Genomic DNA, 17,742 nt, shown 5'->3' with positions numbered 1-17,742 from the left:
ACCAGAGATCGACAGATAGCGGCGACGCGCCAGAGATTAAAGACGCAGTCGCGATCTTTCAGAAAATCTGGATACCGCATATTATTATTATTATACATCCTTTGAACGGGTAAATTATAATAATAATAATTTATTCGTTTGAATTAAACGACCGGAAAAACCATGATTGTGCATATTATAAATTTTAATTAATAATTATAATTTATAATATTGTTTATCACATTATTTACACGAAATTAATTTGATTTTCAATAATATTATATTATTACATTATATTTAAGTAATATAAATCGTTCTTGGCAGTTTGGCACTCTACATTTAGACAGCAAACCATCAGGAGGTACTAGACTAAAAATATAGGAAGGCAATTCTGCCTTCCTATATTTTTATATTTTCTGCCTTCAGACATTCGTCTGCAGACAACCTATAGTGTTGCATCAAAAATAAAGACTTGTATCCTTATAAAATATTTACTTTTCTATTGCCTTTTTGTTATTAAAAATCGAATACGATTATAACAATAATAATATAAAAAATTACCTGTATATTATATATAATTAATAATATAGAGCGATAATATTACCTAACATATAAAAAGCTAAACGAATAAACTATGATGCTATAATAGTTTAAGTGAATAAAAGCTTTTATGGAAATTATATATAAATAATATACCTATTATATTATAGATAATATTTAATAACCATTTATATAGGTAGGTAATTTAAACTATGTATAATATTAATATATTATATTCATAATATTGTCATATAGATAAGTTTTATTTTTTAGCAAACGGTAATATTTATTTTGGTTTTACTTTTCAAAATTTCAAAAATACAGACAACATAACGTTTGTTACATAGTAGGTACTCACGTATACTAATTAAGACAGATTCACAATAGTTTCAGTTATATACTTACTCATTAACTATATAATCTAAGATGTTTTAATTATTGTTTACGAGTGTATCTATTGCATTAATTATATTTTGAAATAGTTTTATTGAAATTTGTCAAAATCGCTATTATTTACTTTAGTTTTATTTGTTTATTTTCCTTTTTTGTTTTGCTATTTTTTAGTAGATATAGTAGGTACAGCTGACAAAATATGTACTGAAAATAATAGTATGTACATTTAGTAGTCTATCTACAACGCCGTATGATAATAACAATAAGTGGGTTAATATTGAACTATAATTTGTCTATACTTACGAATAACTAATAAGGTTCACCAATAGATTGTCGTTGGTACATTTTTCAACAAGTTTAATAACATTAACATTTTAATAAGCAATTTAATTTGGGAATTACGAATATGTATAGAACAAACATTAGAGATAAACATTATTATTATTTTAATATATTTTTTTTTAACTTATAAAGTTATAACCCACATAATATTATAATTATAGTTTATAATAAAAATATGTGATAGTCTAATAATAATTAATTTATTATTATGAATTTTGATTAAAAATAAAATTGAAACATTAAAACCCATTTAAATATGGACTAAATATGAATAGTTATTTCAGTAATTAATAATTATTATCATAGCCTGAATATTTTGTATAAATTAGAATCTTTAAAATTATTTTTGTTTAAAAAAATTATAACTAAACTCTAAAACGTATGATTATTAGTTATATCATTAGACATTCAAATAATCTATTTAAAAATAGGTATTTACAATAACAATTTAGTAAAGTAGGTAGTTACTGTTTTAAGTAAGGCGTTACTATGGGGATACCATTGGTATACACAAATGGGAATTTATAACCAGATGCATTTTTATTTAACTAATAATCTTTATAATACATATCTATTGATAAATTCCGAGTAATTTAAAAATGGATTCAGCACATCTTAAAAATAAGTTTAATGCTTATGACAGTGATATGTACTCCCAATATGATTACCATTTAGATGGAGCAAAAGAGGATCCTGAAGAAATTCTTAGACAAGCACTACGGTCATCTTACAGCAGAAGAGCATCAGTTAATATAATACTTTACATTTAACTATTTTAATAAACTTAAAAAAAAAATTGAAATAAACATTTTTCTAATAGATGTCCACCAAAGCTCCAACGGGTCTTCCACTGCCATTCGCCACAACACCAGTAAGTAAAATTACCTATACTTAAGGTTCTATGAAATATAAATTATAGGTAATATGTTATTACATTATTTTTGTCAATAATATTTTTATTTTTAAAGCAAATTAAAGACCCACATGCATTAGTTTTAAGACCAGAAAGCTCTAGAAGTGGTTCAGAATCATCAAACAGACCAGCAACAGCTGTCAGAGGAGCTGGTTACACATCACATTCATCTACTTATGATGTTTTGAGTCAGCCTTCAAGAAATATGATCATGTCAGAACCAAACAAAGAAGAAAGGTACCTACCTACCTAATACATATAGAATTATAAAACGGTTTAGTATCTATGCATTATGCTCCTTATCCTTTATGTTTATTATACATTAATATTTAATAATGATAACAAACATTGAACATTTTTTAAATTTTAGAGTAGAAGATAAAATCAAAAAACTTGAAAAACGCATTCATGATTTAGTCAATGATGCCTGTATGGCTGAAGCTAGAGGAGACTTCCAGCTAGGATTGGAGAAGTCAAAAGACGCTTCAAATAAAGAAAGAAGTTTAATTAGAATGCAAGAACAAGCAGGACTGAATGACTCTCACAATATTGATCTGACCTTTTTGGTATATACCTACATTCAGTTACATTACATTTTTTTAATATTATTTAATTTGTTTCTTAATTGAATTTTAAATTTTTTTTAAATTTCTAAACTAACAATATTGTATTAATAATTTAAAATAATTATAATCACAAAAATTATTTATTTATCTACTGTTTAGGTCTTATTTACATTAGGTAACCAGTATGCAGCAAATGAAATGTATACAGAAGCTTTAAATACATATCAAGTGATTTCTAAGAACCGATTGTTTCAAAATGGTGCAAGAATGAGAGTAAATGTTGCAAATATTTATGAAAAGATTGGACAGCCTGAAAAAGCAATCAAAATGTATCGAATGGCTCTTGATCAAGTTCCAAATACCAATAAAAGTTTCAAGTAAATTAAATATATTTTATATTATTAAGCTCTGACTTACTAATTAATTATTTTAATTTAGGCGAGCTATCACACATAATATTGGTGTAATATTTTTGAAGCTAGGCAAATATGAAGATGCTTGTTCAAACTTTGAATATATTATGCACGAGAAACCTACATTTAAAGCAGGAATGCATGCATTGTTATGCTATTATATGTCAGGCAATAAAGATAAATCAAAGCAAATATTCAAGCAAATGTTAGAAATATCATTAGATATAGATTTTGAAGACAAGTATGCTGCAAATTCTGTATGAAATAAATGTATTTTTTTTATAATTATTAATTAATTAGTTCTTAAAATATTACTTAAAAAGAAATGTTTAATAAATATTTAGGACGATGTTGAAGCAACACTCCTGGCAGAAGCTATAAAATCTGACCCACTAACAAAATATGAAAAACAAATTAAATCAAATTTTGAAAAAACAATTCTAAATGCAGCACATCTAATATCATCAATTATTGAAGATACATTCACTGAAGGGTACAGTTGGTGCTTAGACACTATTAAAATGTCACGGTATTCGTACTTAGCTGGTCACTTAGAGATAAACAAAGCTGTTGGATTTCTTTATCAAAATAACATATCATCAGCAATTGATACACTCAAAGCGTTCGACAACAAAGATAGCAAAGTAGCGAGTGCAGCTGCTACAAACTTGTCGTTCATACATTTTTTAGTATGTCCATTACTAAATACGACATAAAACCATTAACTGACATTTATATGTATGTAATTTATAGAAAGGTGATTTGGAACAAGCAGAAAGAACTTCAATAGCTGCCTGTGAAACAGACTCTTATAATAGTCTGGCATGTGTCAATCAAGGAAACTGCTTCTTTGTCAAACAAGACTACTACAAAGCAAAAGAACTTTACACACTCGCATTAGAGAAAGATATAATGTGTTCAGAAGCAATGTATAATTTGGGTTTAACTAATAAACAACTTGGGCATTTGGATGATGCGATGGATTGTTTCCAAAAGCTTCATGTCATTATCAGTAATCATCCGGAAGTTATTTATCAAATTGCATTATTAAATGAAATGATTGGGGATCTTGAACAGGCCATAGAGTGGTAAATATACATAAATATCAACTTATATTATTTACAGTAGGTATATATACATTTTATAATTTTAGTTTGGATAATGACGATTATTAAAATTATTATAATTTATAATTTACATTAAGGTATTTACAACTGTTGAGTATAGTTCCTGATGATGTTGGTGTTCTACAAAAATTAGGTGATATTTATGAAAATATTAACGACAAGCAACAAGCATATCATTATTATTATGAGGTTTCAAATACTTATTTTTGAATTTTTTGTAAATTTTATCATTAAATCTAATTTTAGTCATACCGTCATTATCCTTCAAACTTAGAAGTGTTGGATTGGTTAGGAGCATACTTTGTTGAAATGAAAGTACCAGAAAAAGCAGTAGATTATTTTGAACAAGCATCTCTCATGCAACCAGCTGAGCCAAAATGGTATATGTTAATTGGATCATGCTATAGAAGAGCAGGACATTTTCAATTGGCTTTACAGACGTATAAAGATGTGTTAAATAGATTTCCAGACAATACAGAGTGTATGCCAACACTAATTTAAACAACTAAGAATATCAGATTAAATATTTAACAGTATATTTTATAACTTAGGTCTCAAATTATTAATCAGAATATGTACGGATTTGGGTCTGAAAGAAGCATCAGAATACAGCGAGTTGTTGAGAAAAGCCGAAAAAGCTAAAGATATTAGAGAGCGTATAAGTACAGCACGGACTGGATACCGTAAGACAATGGAAACAAGGGGTGGAACAGGTATGGTTACAACTTCTAATACAAACAACTATGTCCAAAAGCCGACAGCTTCAGGAGAAACAAATATTTACGTACACAACAGCCCTAAAGATTCAGGTATAAAATTAAGTTTATCACACACCTAAATACATAAATTACTAATTAGGTATAGAAGAAGTAAAATGTAAATATGTAAGAAAATTACATAAGAAGTAAAAAGAAAATATTCATGTTCAACCTTTTAGTTTTTGATCATTGAATTAAAATTAATTGAACATTTAAATATTCATTGGCTACACTCAATAACACATTGATTAAATAACTTTTAAATTATATTATTAAGGTTTAGTGAATGATTCTTCGCAAAGACCCCGGACATCTAGAGGAGGAACAGCTTTGATTACAACATCAATGCCTTTAACAAGTGCATATTCACGACAAAATATTTCTGATGAAATGAACATTTATGTTCACCCAGAACCAGAAGCAAAATTACCAAATGGTAATTAACTCTTAAATTAAACTTAAAAATTGTTTAATGGATTGAGCAGCACTACTGTAATCAGTACTGTAGCTAAAGGTTAATAACATAAGCAATCGCCAATTGTATAACCCAATTATAATACTTATCATTTTGTAATCGTTTACAAAAGAAAAATTGTACTATAATATTTCAATCAATTTAAAAAATAATGTTATGTATTTGTGAACCATAAGTATTTTATATACAGATTATTTATAATTTAATTACAATTAAAAACACTATGATAAGACATACAATATTCTCATAACATGCCTAGGGGTAATACAAAGGCGCAATGAAAGCTAGTTACAGCACTAACTACTGTAATAACAATAATATATATAATTATAAATAATTAATAATTTCATATAGAACTATATAGTGATCCATTGGGACCCTTACAAAGACCACGCACATCCACATCAAGACCAATCACATCATTAGAAAAAGAATTTGCAGATGAACAAGTTCAAGATCTATTACCGGAATAATTATGTATATATTATATAATAACGATAGAAATTATTTTATATACACTTTTGTATAAATTTTTTTTTTTTTTTTATTGACTATTAATAACTAACTTTTATTTTTAAATGTCATTTAAAATAAAAAGTATCCAAAAAGCCAAGAAATCCAAGACGTTTGAGTCGTCTGTGGTTGATCTAGTTTGGTTTCTATGTTAGTTTTATCAGGTTTTAACATTTTATTTTCTTCAAAACGACGTTTTGTTAATTCTAATGCAGCTAATCGTTGATCATTTAAAAATGAAGGCATTCCTAATAAAATAAAATTTATTTTATTTATTATTCATGAATTTAATTTAAAAAAAAATAATATACCTTTACATTGATACCATGACATCAAGTAATTTGAAACAGAAACTCCGGGGTCATCAAAGTAAGTGATTGAAAACTCAACTCCTGGCTATAACATAACAACATATTATTCAAAATGATGACATTTAATAGTGCAATAAATTATTTATGAAATGTATAAACCCTATTAACTAAAATATAACTTTTTTTTGTAAATCATAAGTATATCCCATAATTTTTTTTATATCTATTAATCTAGTAGTTAATTAAATTTTTGATTACAACCAACTGTTGAACACTGTGTTAATTAATTTATTATTTGCATTGTTTAATCTAAGTTTATTTTACAATGAAATATACCATTTTAAGTTGCCTAAGATGGATAATGACATAGAAAAATGTAACGTACTCTCAATATCTTAAATTGTAAAAAGGTTTGTAATGACTACAATTATAATTTATATTCAATTTAAATATTATGTACATACAATTTATGATACATAAAATCTTAGGTACAAAATATATTGTGAATAATTAGTAGTTCTAAATAAAAATAACATAATTTTATTTATTTTCAATAAAATTAAATCAAATGTTTTTTACATTTGAACCTTACCTTATCAAAATCCTCATGTGGTTTAATGACAATATATGACCAGTAATTTTTTACTCTCCACTTATTACTCTGTTCAGGGAAATCAGGATGTTCAACACTTTCACAAACAATTAACATTAATTTTTCATCTTCATCAATTTTGTAGCGCCGTTTAAACACATAATCACGATTTTGAAACCATTTCTATAAACCATTCAAACAATGTATAATAAATAAAAAAATAATAAAAAAATAAAAGTAACTGAAAATAAAAACCTATACTAAAGCCGCATATTATTGGTATATTAAATTTATAAAAAAAGCAATATAAAGAACATTAGAACATGAAAATTAAAAATAAATGTGATTACATACATATTTTAAAAGCAAAAATATTGTTTGAATATGTTAAGTACATAAATATATTAGAAACTAGTATTTACTGCAAAAAAAGGTTTGTATATGGTATGTAACATTTAACAACACTATGTATACAACAAGAATATAATTGTAATTAACACAAAAATTTAAACATAAAATTTTAATAAATTTATAAATATATTAAATAGGAAATATCAACATTATTACAAAAATAATAATAATTTTAATAAAGGTAACGTTTATATTTTATTGTATATTATTAAAAACTATTCAAATCTAAACTTCCAAATAGTTGACAAATTGGCTTATTTTTTTTTTTAATTTCGGGGAAAAAATATAAAAATAATAATAATAAAACAAACCTTAAAACCTATTTAAATTTAAATTTGTATTTTTGTCATTGTAATAACTTCAAAAACTTCAAGGAAATTTTGATTTTTCCTTTTGATATAAGAATTTGACTAGTCTAATAAATGTACACATATAAAAATTTCAATAGTATAATTTTTAGATAATAATAATTACCGGCCAACGAAGTTCCCAGTAAATGAGATCACTGTGTGTAAGAGGCTCAGAATCAAAAATATTCAAATCTACAGACATGCTATCCCATTCTTTTCGATAATTAAGGTCTAATTGCACTTGCATGAAGTCCAATGCTGTTATATCATTAAATGATCCATGTACTATAAAAACGTACAAACTATAATCTTAAATTTTTAAATTTTTTTTAAATGTTATTAGATACCTTTATAAATATATAAATCTTGATCTGGGTAATCAACATTAGGTTTTTTCCAAGCATTGTAATAAGAACCACTCGTAAAAGGTTCCCACCCTTCTTCTGCAAAAATAAATGAAATCAAACTACAAAAAATGTTTTACAATATTAACTAAAATTAAAATTAATATTTAGTAATGGTATAATAATTCTTTAATTACCACTCATGTTTCTACATCTGGGACAATCACAACTAGTGTATGAACAATCAAATTTATTTTGATTATTTTTTGTCTTAGACATAGATAACTTTAGTTCATTATTATTAGAATCAGTTTTTTGAGAAATACTAGTTTGTTCATCTTGAATAATATCATTTGAAGTAGATTTATTATTTAATTTTTTGACAATTCCAAATTCTTGACGTAACCTATGAATAAATAAAAACATATAATTATTAAATACAAATTAAATCTAAAATTACAAAACCAAAATACCTGATTAATTCATCAACACATATTCTTTCTTTATACCAATCAAATGTAAAAGCCATAGCCACACACATGATCAAGTTTTTTCTGTGTTTAGCCAACTGTTGCTTGAACTTATTGACAGCAGTAATCATTTTTTTACAAGCAATCATTACCTTTTTAGTTCTTGCAATATGGGCACCAAAGTCTTGTTTTTTAAAAAAATTTTTTGTGCGTTTTTTTAAAATAGATAATAGTAATGAATCATTTGATAACGATTTCTTGCACCGCTTTGAGAATGTACGACATACTGATTGTGCCCGACAACTTGATGATGCCACTAGTAAATTTGGTTTCCAAACAAAGCTTTTAATTGACATACTGACCTGCTTACTCGGTTACTAAAAAAAACAACAAATTATTAAATCTTAAAATGGAATCAAAGATAAAAATAATATTATTTTTTTTCTATAAATGAGACCTATTTGGAAAATGTGAAATATTTTGACTGTTTAAAGAAAACAAATGATTAATATAAACAATTCTAATATATAATAGGATAAATAATATAATAGAAATGCAAGAATAAATCTGTAATGAAAATAAAAATTCTACACAAATAGATAATTTGTTAACAGATAATTTTAAATTACTTAAGCAATTATGAAATATATTGATTAAAAATTATTAAAATCGCTTTTAAAACTTTGAACTAATATCAAAATACATTTTGTAGATATGAAAACTTGTTAATTTTAAATTGTAATTTAAACTCTTAATATGCCATTATGGTACTATTATGGTACACAAGTACAAATAGTAACATTCTTTAGTAAAATAATAAATATTAAAAAAATAATTAACTATTTGTTTATTTACTTAATTTATTCAAAGTAACTGTTAGAAATAACATTTTTAAATATTTTTTATTAGAATACATCATGATCAAATAACTTACAAAAGCTGATTAATTAGATACAATCTCAGTGCGTTAAGGTAAAACAACGTTGAGCAACATTTTGTTCAATATTTTGATAGAAATTGTCAAGTTGTTCTCAATTCTTCCCTGCGTCACATGTATTATTATTATTATTAATAATCCCGTCGATCCAAATACGAATTTATTATCGACTAAACGTTGCGAAATACTTAAATGAAAGCACGGAGTACGTCGATAATAACATAATCAACTCTCACAGTTGACTGACATTCACTGATGAATGATTAACATCTCATCTTGTAAGCAATATGAATGTTATTATATTATACTATACATATAACTCGAAAGTCGTAAGTACATTACACTTTCAGGCACATTTATTATTATTAAATATCATTAAAAATATATATAATAAAGTTTTTGACTCCGGTCCAAAATACAAGGTTATCTTCGTCTAAATAGTTCAAACATGTGAAAATTCAGTGTTAATAAAAAAGGGAAAATAATATCAATTCATTCAATGACACTGAACACATTGTATAAATATTAGTATTTAATCTATTCTGTGGTATTATCACAGGTATTATTAATTATCCTTATCATTTATCAGTCGTCTATTTACTATTTAGACATGAATCATGAATGATGAATACATGATAGAATAATATAATAAAAGTTTAATGTGATTTTTAGAATTTAAAATGTAATAAATAATAATTTATTAGTTGGCCATTTTGAAAGTGATTAAACTACTAAACTAATTACTTGTTACACTTGTAGAAAATGTAATTATATTTTTTTTTTTGTAGGAGAAACGGTTTAAAAAAAAAAACTAATCAGTAATATCAGTTAAAAATTAAAATAGTCTAATAGACAGTAAACAAAAATTATAAAGAAAAAACAATACAAAATACGATCGGAAAATTATTATGAAAATATTTAATTATTTTTATGTGAAATATTATGTATAAAATATGAGTGTGGACTTTAAACTAGTATTTTTATAGTTTATAAATATATAACAAGTTAATAATACTTATTTAAAGTACTAGGTGGTAAGTAACTAGTTATTTCTAAAGGCTATAGCTACACACTTGTTTTACATATGCAAAGTGACTTGCTGAACTAAGTAATATTAAAAATAATGGCAAAACGTTTCTTCAATAATATATATTCCGAAAGTTACGAGAGTGATTTAAGTGAATATCACAAAGTTTGGAAAGATAAAGTAAATAGTTTAATGCAACTTGTTGATCAAAATGCTTCATCATCGTCAAAAAACACTTTGTATACTGGAACGGCTGGTATTGCATACATGTTTTATCACTTGGCAATATCAAACGAATTTAAAAACAATTCCTCAACCTATTTAAATAAAGCAATCAAAGTTCTAAAACTTAAAGAGAGAAGTTTTAATCAGAAAAAATTAAATCACTTTATTTGTGGAGATGCAGGAGTAAACGCTGTAAATGCTGCAATATATAACCAAATAGGTGACACGAAAAAAGCTGAAATATATTTGAAAAATTTTGAGAATGGAGTAACTAATTGCAAGCCAATAGATTCTTTGAAAGCTGGAGAAGATGAATTATTTGTTGGTCGTGCAGGGTATCTCTATGGAGTTCTATGGTTAGAAAAAGTTTTTGGAAGGAAAATAATACCTGACCAAGATGTTATTGACATATGCTTAACAATAATAGAATCTGGTCGCCAATATTCAAAAATAAATAAAAGCATGTTTCCCCTTATGTACTCATATCACAGTAAAGAATATTTAGGCAAGTTTTCTTAAAACATAAATTGGAAAAAAAAAAGTTGCACTATTTCAATGTTATTCTTGCTCATAATTTTTTGTTATAGGAGCAGCTCATGGCCTATGTACAATTCTTCAAGTATTAATTTCATTTCCTTGTTTTATTAATAACGACCAAAAAGCCATGCAAGATATCAAAAAATGTATAGATTTATTGATATCTTTACAGACATCTAATGGTAATTTTCCTACTAAAATACTGGAATTAGGATCAAAACAAAGACCTGAAGAAGATGAATTGGTTCATTGGTGCCATGGAGCTCCAGGTGATTTATTCAATTTTTTATGACAATAGACCATGGACATATAATAGTATACCTTATATTTGTTTTAAGGGCTATCGTTTATGTCTCTGTGGCCTGTAAATAGTGTCAGACTGGTTTACACGGCTATCCTACGAATGCCGGTGAACCATTAGATAATTTTTAATATTAGGGGCTATAACTAAATGGGAGAATATACATTTAAATAATTTGGATATTTCAAATTTTATTTGAACCAATAAAAAAACCTGGTTTATTTAACACATTATAAAGCGCATTTAAATATGTTCTTATACTCCGTACATACAAGTTAATTGTTCACAAGTATTTTAAAAATGTATAAGCCAATAATATCTAGATCATTTAACCTGATGAATTGTTGAAAAAAAATCATTCAATTTATAAACAATTATATTATTATTTATTGGAATGGAATGTTAGGAATAGGATCTTCCAACTATGAATTAAAAACTATTATTTTTATAATTAATTATAATTTATATAATTAATATTAATTTTGTTTATTGTAATTTTTTTATTTTTACTATAAGGCTTATTATTTTCTGTTTGTGTGTATAATTGTAAAGAGAAAATAGAAATACTTATGTAGAACATTGTTTATACTCTATTTACATAGACCAACAATGTGAGATATCCGGTATTTTTAAATATTATTACTTTCATTTTGTTGACATTTTGGTTGTTATATTAAAAACAAATTATTGTTTTCTTACATACATACATTTTTTAGGTGTTGTATACTTATTAGCTAAAGCATATTTGGTTTTTAAAGAACCTTCTTATTTGGAATGCTGTTTAAAATGTGGAGATTTGGTATGGACCAAGGGACTTTTAAAAAAAGGACCTGGTAAGCTACCTATATAATATTTTAGATTTTAATTTGTTTATTTATATTGATTTTTAATTTTAGGTTTATGTCATGGAATAGCTGGGAATGGATATGTGTTTTTATTATTATATAGGTTGACCGGTGATACAAAACATTTAAACCGTGCTTTACAATTTGGTAAATTTATTTTTACTGATGAATGTATTCAAGGATCTAGAAGACCAGACAATTTGTACAGTTTATATGAAGGATTAGCTGGCACTGTTTGCTATTTAAGTGATTTGACTCAACCAGACAAAGCTAGTTTCCCATTCCTAGACGTGTTTTAATTAAATATTTTGTTGTATCAATTAATAAATGTATTATGTTTAAAATTTTTTTAAATGGTTGTACATTGATGCATGTTATTGTTAAGCTATGACATAACTTAAAATTGTATTCATTGTAACATTCTGAGTAACATTTTAGTTTATGATGAATGAAATCACGATATATACATAATTCTATATAATTTTATCTATATTGTGAATGAAGTTATCTCTTAAGTTTCATGTGTTTTAATTTATTATATAAATCATTATTTTGGCATGATTTTTGGTTTAAGATTAAGCCTAGCTTAATAGACATGTTTAACGGTTGTTTGTTCTTCTGATTCTTCAGTATTAAATTTATTATGGTAATACTTTCATTTTAAAATATAATTTTTTTATTCAATCAAATATATATAATTTAAAAATTCTTAAATAACAAGTACTTATTAAATAATTATCAGTTAACATTATTCAGAATCACAGTAACAATACTGAAGTATAGAGTAAATAAAATTAATTATAAAAATTAAAACATATATTTGTTTAAATTACTGTGCAAGCAGCATAGCATAACAATATGATTAAGATTAATTTGACATTAGACATTTTTGGAATGAGACTGACTGGAAGATGTTAATGTATTATGAAAAATGTTTTGTATTATTGTTTGAATTTGACTTCCAGAAAATGTTTGATCGACAGGAAACTCGCGTATTATACTCTTATACAAGGTTTTCATTGATTTTTTTAACTCGCTTGAATTTTCTATTTTATTTGGCTTTTCTATAACCAATGATTCTAATTTTGTTAATCTCTCATTGGTTTTTATACTATCTAATTTAAATTTTTCGAATTCATCATATAGTGATTCAATACAAACTGTTTTTAATGATGCAGCAATTTGATCAGTTTGGTTATTCTCAACAATTTCTTTTACTTGTATCGAAGAAGAGTCATTTATAGGAGCTGTATTTAATGATTCTTGATTTACAATTTCTAGAAAATCATTTATATCATTTTCTTTGATTTCATAAACATTCTTGACAGTTACAGTTAAACATAAACATTGTTTGCCATTAGTCAAAATTTTCCAAGCACCCATTTCCGCATATGGTATATATACAATCCTTTGAGTGCTGTCATTAACCCCTAATAAAGACCTTTCCCAGCCTTCTTGATTAACATTAACTTTTAAGTATTGACTATCTTCAATGTTATTAGAAACTTCTGGTCCAATTGTATTACCCTGAACTGTACTCGCAACATAAATTATCTCCACAACACTACCAAACATGGCTACATTGTCATTCCGAGATGGATAATACAGATCAAACCAAAACAGTTCCTTAAACCCATTAAGTTTCCACAGAACAAATGCCAAATGTGAATTGAAGTCCACAGCGTCATTTGTATTTGAAAATTCTAAATGCCAGTTCTCTTTGGATATGAATTCAACTGTATTGTTTTCATTTACATTGTACTTGAAATCTTTAGTTAACACAAGATTGACGAGAATAGAACTTTTACTACCATAAAGTAAGAGTTGATAGTAATTTAACTTCACATCTCCAGCCAATGCAAATCCATATTTACCAACTGCAGTTAATTCATTATTTTCAAGCTTGCTAACAGTGACTGCTTTCGCGACAATAGTAGCAACTACTGGAGAATGAGTTGCCAGAGATTTTGGTCGCCGAATTGATTGATTTGCATCATTTTGATGATGTTTAAATGTTTCGCTTTTATTGGTTGAGTCCATAAATAAAAAAAAGTATTACTTGTACAATAATTAATATATGAAATGTATTTAACAATTCAAAACATCAACATCATGAATGTTTTAATGTTTTGGCTGTTTTGCAGAAAGAAACTGTTTAACTGATATCATGGTTTTGCATTTAAAATTATTTATCATTCATCAATTTATCAAAAAAATAAATAAAAATGATTACCAAAAGTATGAACGCCAAATGATAACATGAAACAACCATGGTAGTAATTATATGATCTATATGATTCTATATTCTATAGAATACAATATAATATTATTTTAAGTTATTTTACCAATGAGTCTTATGAACTGAATAGGTAATACAATATACAAATGTGTATATTTAATGAATAAATGTCTGCACTCTGCATTTTGAAACTAGAAATCAAGCACTTATAATTATAGTAAAATGATGTAGTGCAAACTGATAAATGTTCAAGAATGACAAGAACATTTCTTTATTAATTGTATCATTTATTCTATTATTTACACATGTCAATTTTCAAAAATCAATATCTTGTTTCTGTAAATTGTCTTTAGTTTCATACAAATCTTAAATAGGTATTTACATTTTTGTATTTGATACTGTGACTTAATTTATTAAAAGTTTTAACATTTTTATGTACTGATATGTTTAATTTAAAAAGCTAAAATCACAAGTTCAGATATACCTTGAGATATTGATAATTATAAATTCTACATTATCTACAGTTTATCTAGATTATATTAAATACAATTTTAAGTTATGTCATAGCTTAACAATAACATGCATCAATGTACAACCATTTAAAAAAATTTTAAACATAATACATTTATTAATTGATACAACAAAATATTTAATTAAAACACGTCTAGGAATGGGAAACTAGCTTTGTCTGGTTGAGTCAAATCACTTAAATAGCAAACAGTGCCAGCTAATCCTTCATATAAACTGTACAAATTGTCTGGTCTTCTAGATCCTTGAATACATTCATCAGTAAAAATAAATTTACCAAATTGTAAAGCACGGTTTAAATGTTTTGTATCACCGGTCAACCTATATAATAATAAAAACACATATCCATTCCCAGCTATTCCATGACATAAACCTAAAATTAAAAATCAATATAAATAAACAAATTAAAATCTAAAAAATTATATAGGTAGCTTACCAGGTCCTTTTTTTAAAAGTCCCTTGGTCCATACCAAATCTCCACATTTTAAACAGCATTCCAAATAAGAAGGTTCTTTAAAAACCAAATATGCTTTAGCTAATAAGTATACAACACCTAAAAAAAAATGTTCATTTAATAATTCTAATATTTTATCAATATTATTATTTTGTATACACAGTACAAATGTCAATCAATTGTTTTTTTTTAATAATTGTCATCAAATCAAAATAATTATAACAAAAATAAATTTGATTACCTGGAGCTCCGTGACACCAATGAACAAGTTCATCTTTTTCAGGTCTTTTTCTCAAACCTAATTCATCCATTGCACAAGGGAAATTACCACTAGTTGATTGTAATGATATCAGCACATCTATACATTTTTTAATATCTTGCATAGCTTTTTGTTCTTTTTTAATAAAACAAGGAAATGAAATTAGTACCTGTAGTATTGTACATAGACCATGAGCTGCTCCTATAAATAAAAATAAAAATAATTTTAAAATATTCTGAAAAATAAATTTGTATAATAAATATAAATAATTACCTAAATATTCTGTATTGTAATATGAGTACATGAGAGGAAATATACTTTTATTTTTTTTAGAATAATTGCGCCCAGACTCCACAATTGTTAAACAAAGTTGAATAATGTCTAAGTCAGCTATTATTTTTCTATTAAAAACTTTTTCTAACCATAAAAGACCAAAAAGATAACCAGCACGACCGACAAATAATTCATCTCCTCCTGGCTTAAAAAAATTGATTGGCTTACAAACAGCTAATCCATTTTTAAAATGTTCTAAATACATTTCTGCTGTTTTCTCATCACCAATTTTGTGAAATATTGCAGCATTTACGGCATTAACTCCAGCATCACCACAAATGAATTGACTTGAGTATTTTTCAGATGAATTGGGCTGCCTTAGTTTTGAAACCTCAACTGCCTTATTCAATAAGGCAGTGGAATCATTTTTAAACCCTTCTGATGTAGCTAAATGATAATACATATATGCTATACCTGTTGTTCCAATATACAAATCATTATCAGACGAAAATGAAGTATTTTGACTTATATCTTCCATTAGATTGTACACACTATGTTTCAAAAAATCATAAGACATATTTAAACCAACTTCTTGACTATCATGAAATACGTTGTTGAAATAGCGTTTTGACATTTTCCAATAGATTTTAACCGCTTAAAAATATTAACTACCTAATTATTTTCTATTGATATATGTTATTGGTACCTATTCAACATGATAACATTTATATATTGTACATTGAGCATTTATATTTAGTTTAAACATTACTAAAAGTAAGAAGGCAAGTAACGTATTGTCGTATTCAAAATACAAGTACAAACTTTATGTTACTATCATTCCTCTGTGGAGAACTCTGAACTGTTAGCTGTGGCAGCTGTGCTGTTAGTTAGGTTTAGGTATATATAAATATAATTGATTGTTAAGAAACGATTTATGAATTTAATATTTATGAATTTATGATAGCAATGATAGCATAGCAAATATCAATGATAGTACGATAATACCCTTAGGGCCACGATTGTGCTTATATAGTAAACCATAGACGTCAATGTCATAAACGTATTACGTACATGATTAAGCATATCTTTAATAATACCTACCATATAATACTGGGTGGCTGATATTCATATAGTTAGGTATGTCTTACTGTATTAGGTAATAACATTGATTTTAATTATAAATTATTAAATTATAATACTTACTAATAAGTAATAATATAATAATATATCACGTAGTATGGTAATAGGTATCTTCTATATTATAATAAATTATAATTTTAGTTAATAAAAAAGATCGGCTGTATTTTGACACTAACGACTTACAAAATACAAAAATAAGGAAATATCGGTAAGTAAATACGTCGAATACATTCATTTTTATATAAAAAAATAGATTTATATTATAACCTTACATTATAATTTATAACACTACAATTTTACGTATATTTTTACACTTTTTTACACTTACAATTTTATATAAATACATTTTAATTATATTTTTTGTACTGAATACTCAAATTAAATCCAACATTGAAACATTTTATCTACATTTTTATAAGATTTTATATTTGTATAACGAATTTTATACCATGAATAAAATTATGAAAATAAAAATGAAAA

General features: G+C 25.6%; 5 protein-coding genes across 5 annotated transcripts; 2 read left to right on the top strand and 3 right to left on the bottom strand.

Moving 5' to 3' along the window:
• Nucleotides 1-1,668: 1,668 nt before the first annotated feature.
• On the top strand, nt 1,669-5,989 carry LOC132919615 (intraflagellar transport protein 88 homolog). The gene is made up of 13 exons (XM_060981344.1): nt 1,669-2,000; nt 2,075-2,125; nt 2,223-2,404; nt 2,538-2,733; nt 2,893-3,110; nt 3,172-3,403; nt 3,491-3,835; nt 3,900-4,234; nt 4,351-4,462; nt 4,520-4,754; nt 4,825-5,082; nt 5,309-5,467; nt 5,861-5,989. The coding sequence occupies exons 1-13, from the start codon at nt 1,854-1,856 to the stop codon at nt 5,977-5,979; spliced, it is 2,589 nt and encodes an 862-aa protein (XP_060837327.1). The 5' UTR covers nt 1,669-1,853; the 3' UTR covers nt 5,980-5,989.
• LOC132919616 (stAR-related lipid transfer protein 7, mitochondrial) lies at nt 5,637-9,868 on the bottom strand. Its single transcript, XM_060981345.1, has 8 exons — nt 9,432-9,868; nt 8,501-8,874; nt 8,225-8,433; nt 8,031-8,126; nt 7,808-7,968; nt 6,923-7,105; nt 6,331-6,415; nt 5,637-6,267 (listed from the first exon to the last, which is right to left on the bottom strand). Exons 2-8 carry the CDS (start codon nt 8,851-8,853, stop codon nt 6,092-6,094), a joined length of 1,263 nt encoding a protein of 420 aa, XP_060837328.1. The 5' UTR covers nt 8,854-8,874; nt 9,432-9,868; the 3' UTR covers nt 5,637-6,091.
• A 221-nt stretch (nt 9,869-10,089) lies between these two features.
• On the top strand, nt 10,090-12,723 carry LOC132919618 (lanC-like protein 3 homolog). The gene is made up of 4 exons (XM_060981347.1): nt 10,090-11,191; nt 11,274-11,492; nt 12,241-12,357; nt 12,421-12,723. The coding sequence occupies exons 1-4, from the start codon at nt 10,558-10,560 to the stop codon at nt 12,666-12,668; spliced, it is 1,218 nt and encodes a 405-aa protein (XP_060837330.1). The 5' UTR covers nt 10,090-10,557; the 3' UTR covers nt 12,669-12,723.
• Nucleotides 12,724-12,921: 198 nt separating this feature from the next.
• On the bottom strand, nt 12,922-14,582 carry LOC132919619 (FK506-binding protein 15-like). Its single transcript, XM_060981348.1, has one exon. It carries the CDS (start codon nt 14,407-14,409, stop codon nt 13,249-13,251), a length of 1,161 nt encoding a protein of 386 aa, XP_060837331.1. The 5' UTR covers nt 14,410-14,582; the 3' UTR covers nt 12,922-13,248.
• Nucleotides 14,583-15,206: 624 nt separating this feature from the next.
• Nucleotides 15,207-17,114, bottom strand: LOC132919617 (lanC-like protein 3 homolog). The gene is made up of 4 exons (XM_060981346.1): nt 16,123-17,114; nt 15,832-16,050; nt 15,573-15,689; nt 15,207-15,509 (listed from the first exon to the last, which is right to left on the bottom strand). Exons 1-4 carry the CDS (start codon nt 16,754-16,756, stop codon nt 15,262-15,264), a joined length of 1,218 nt encoding a protein of 405 aa, XP_060837329.1. The 5' UTR covers nt 16,757-17,114; the 3' UTR covers nt 15,207-15,261.
• Nucleotides 17,115-17,742: the final 628 nt, after the last annotated feature.

The sequence above is a fragment of the Rhopalosiphum padi genome, chromosome 2, assembly GCF_020882245.1.
Source record: "Rhopalosiphum padi isolate XX-2018 chromosome 2, ASM2088224v1, whole genome shotgun sequence".
Lineage (NCBI taxonomy): Eukaryota > Metazoa > Arthropoda > Insecta > Hemiptera > Aphididae > Rhopalosiphum > Rhopalosiphum padi.
Note: the sequence above shows the minus strand (reverse complement) of the source record. Positions and strands in the feature narration are given on the sequence as shown.

Excerpts from the sequence above, each read along its gene's own strand:
- LOC132919618 (XM_060981347.1), top strand. The coding sequence starts at position 10,558 with ATGGCAAAACGTTTCTTCAATAATATATATTCCGAAAGTTACGAGAGT. Across the intron at positions 11,192-11,273 it reads TCACAGTAAAGAATATTTAG|GAGCAGCTCATGGCCTATGT; the intron begins GCAAGTTTTCTT and ends TTTTTGTTATAG. Across the intron at positions 11,493-12,240 it reads TTGGTGCCATGGAGCTCCAG|GTGTTGTATACTTATTAGCT; the intron begins GTGATTTATTCA and ends TACATTTTTTAG.
- LOC132919617 (XM_060981346.1), bottom strand. The coding sequence starts at position 16,756 with ATGTCAAAACGCTATTTCAACAACGTATTTCATGATAGTCAAGAAGTT. Across the intron at positions 15,690-15,831 it reads TTGGTGTCACGGAGCTCCAG|GTGTTGTATACTTATTAGCT; the intron begins GTAATCAAATTT and ends ATTTTTTTTTAG. Across the intron at positions 15,510-15,572 it reads ACTTTTAAAAAAAGGACCTG|GTTTATGTCATGGAATAGCT; the intron begins GTAAGCTACCTA and ends TTTTAATTTTAG.
- LOC132919616 (XM_060981345.1), bottom strand. The coding sequence starts at position 8,853 with ATGTCAATTAAAAGCTTTGTTTGGAAACCAAATTTACTAGTGGCATCA. Across the intron at positions 6,416-6,922 it reads CACATGAGGATTTTGATAAG|CCAGGAGTTGAGTTTTCAAT; the intron begins GTAAGGTTCAAA and ends GTTATGTTATAG. Across the intron at positions 6,268-6,330 it reads GTCATGGTATCAATGTAAAG|GAATGCCTTCATTTTTAAAT; the intron begins GTATATTATTTT and ends TTATTTTATTAG.
- LOC132919615 (XM_060981344.1), top strand. The coding sequence starts at position 1,854 with ATGGATTCAGCACATCTTAAAAATAAGTTTAATGCTTATGACAGTGAT. Across the intron at positions 2,001-2,074 it reads CTTACAGCAGAAGAGCATCA|ATGTCCACCAAAGCTCCAAC; the intron begins GTTAATATAATA and ends TTTTTCTAATAG. Across the intron at positions 3,404-3,490 it reads ACAAGTATGCTGCAAATTCT|GACGATGTTGAAGCAACACT; the intron begins GTATGAAATAAA and ends ATAAATATTTAG.
- LOC132919619 (XM_060981348.1), bottom strand. The coding sequence starts at position 14,409 with ATGGACTCAACCAATAAAAGCGAAACATTTAAACATCATCAAAATGAT.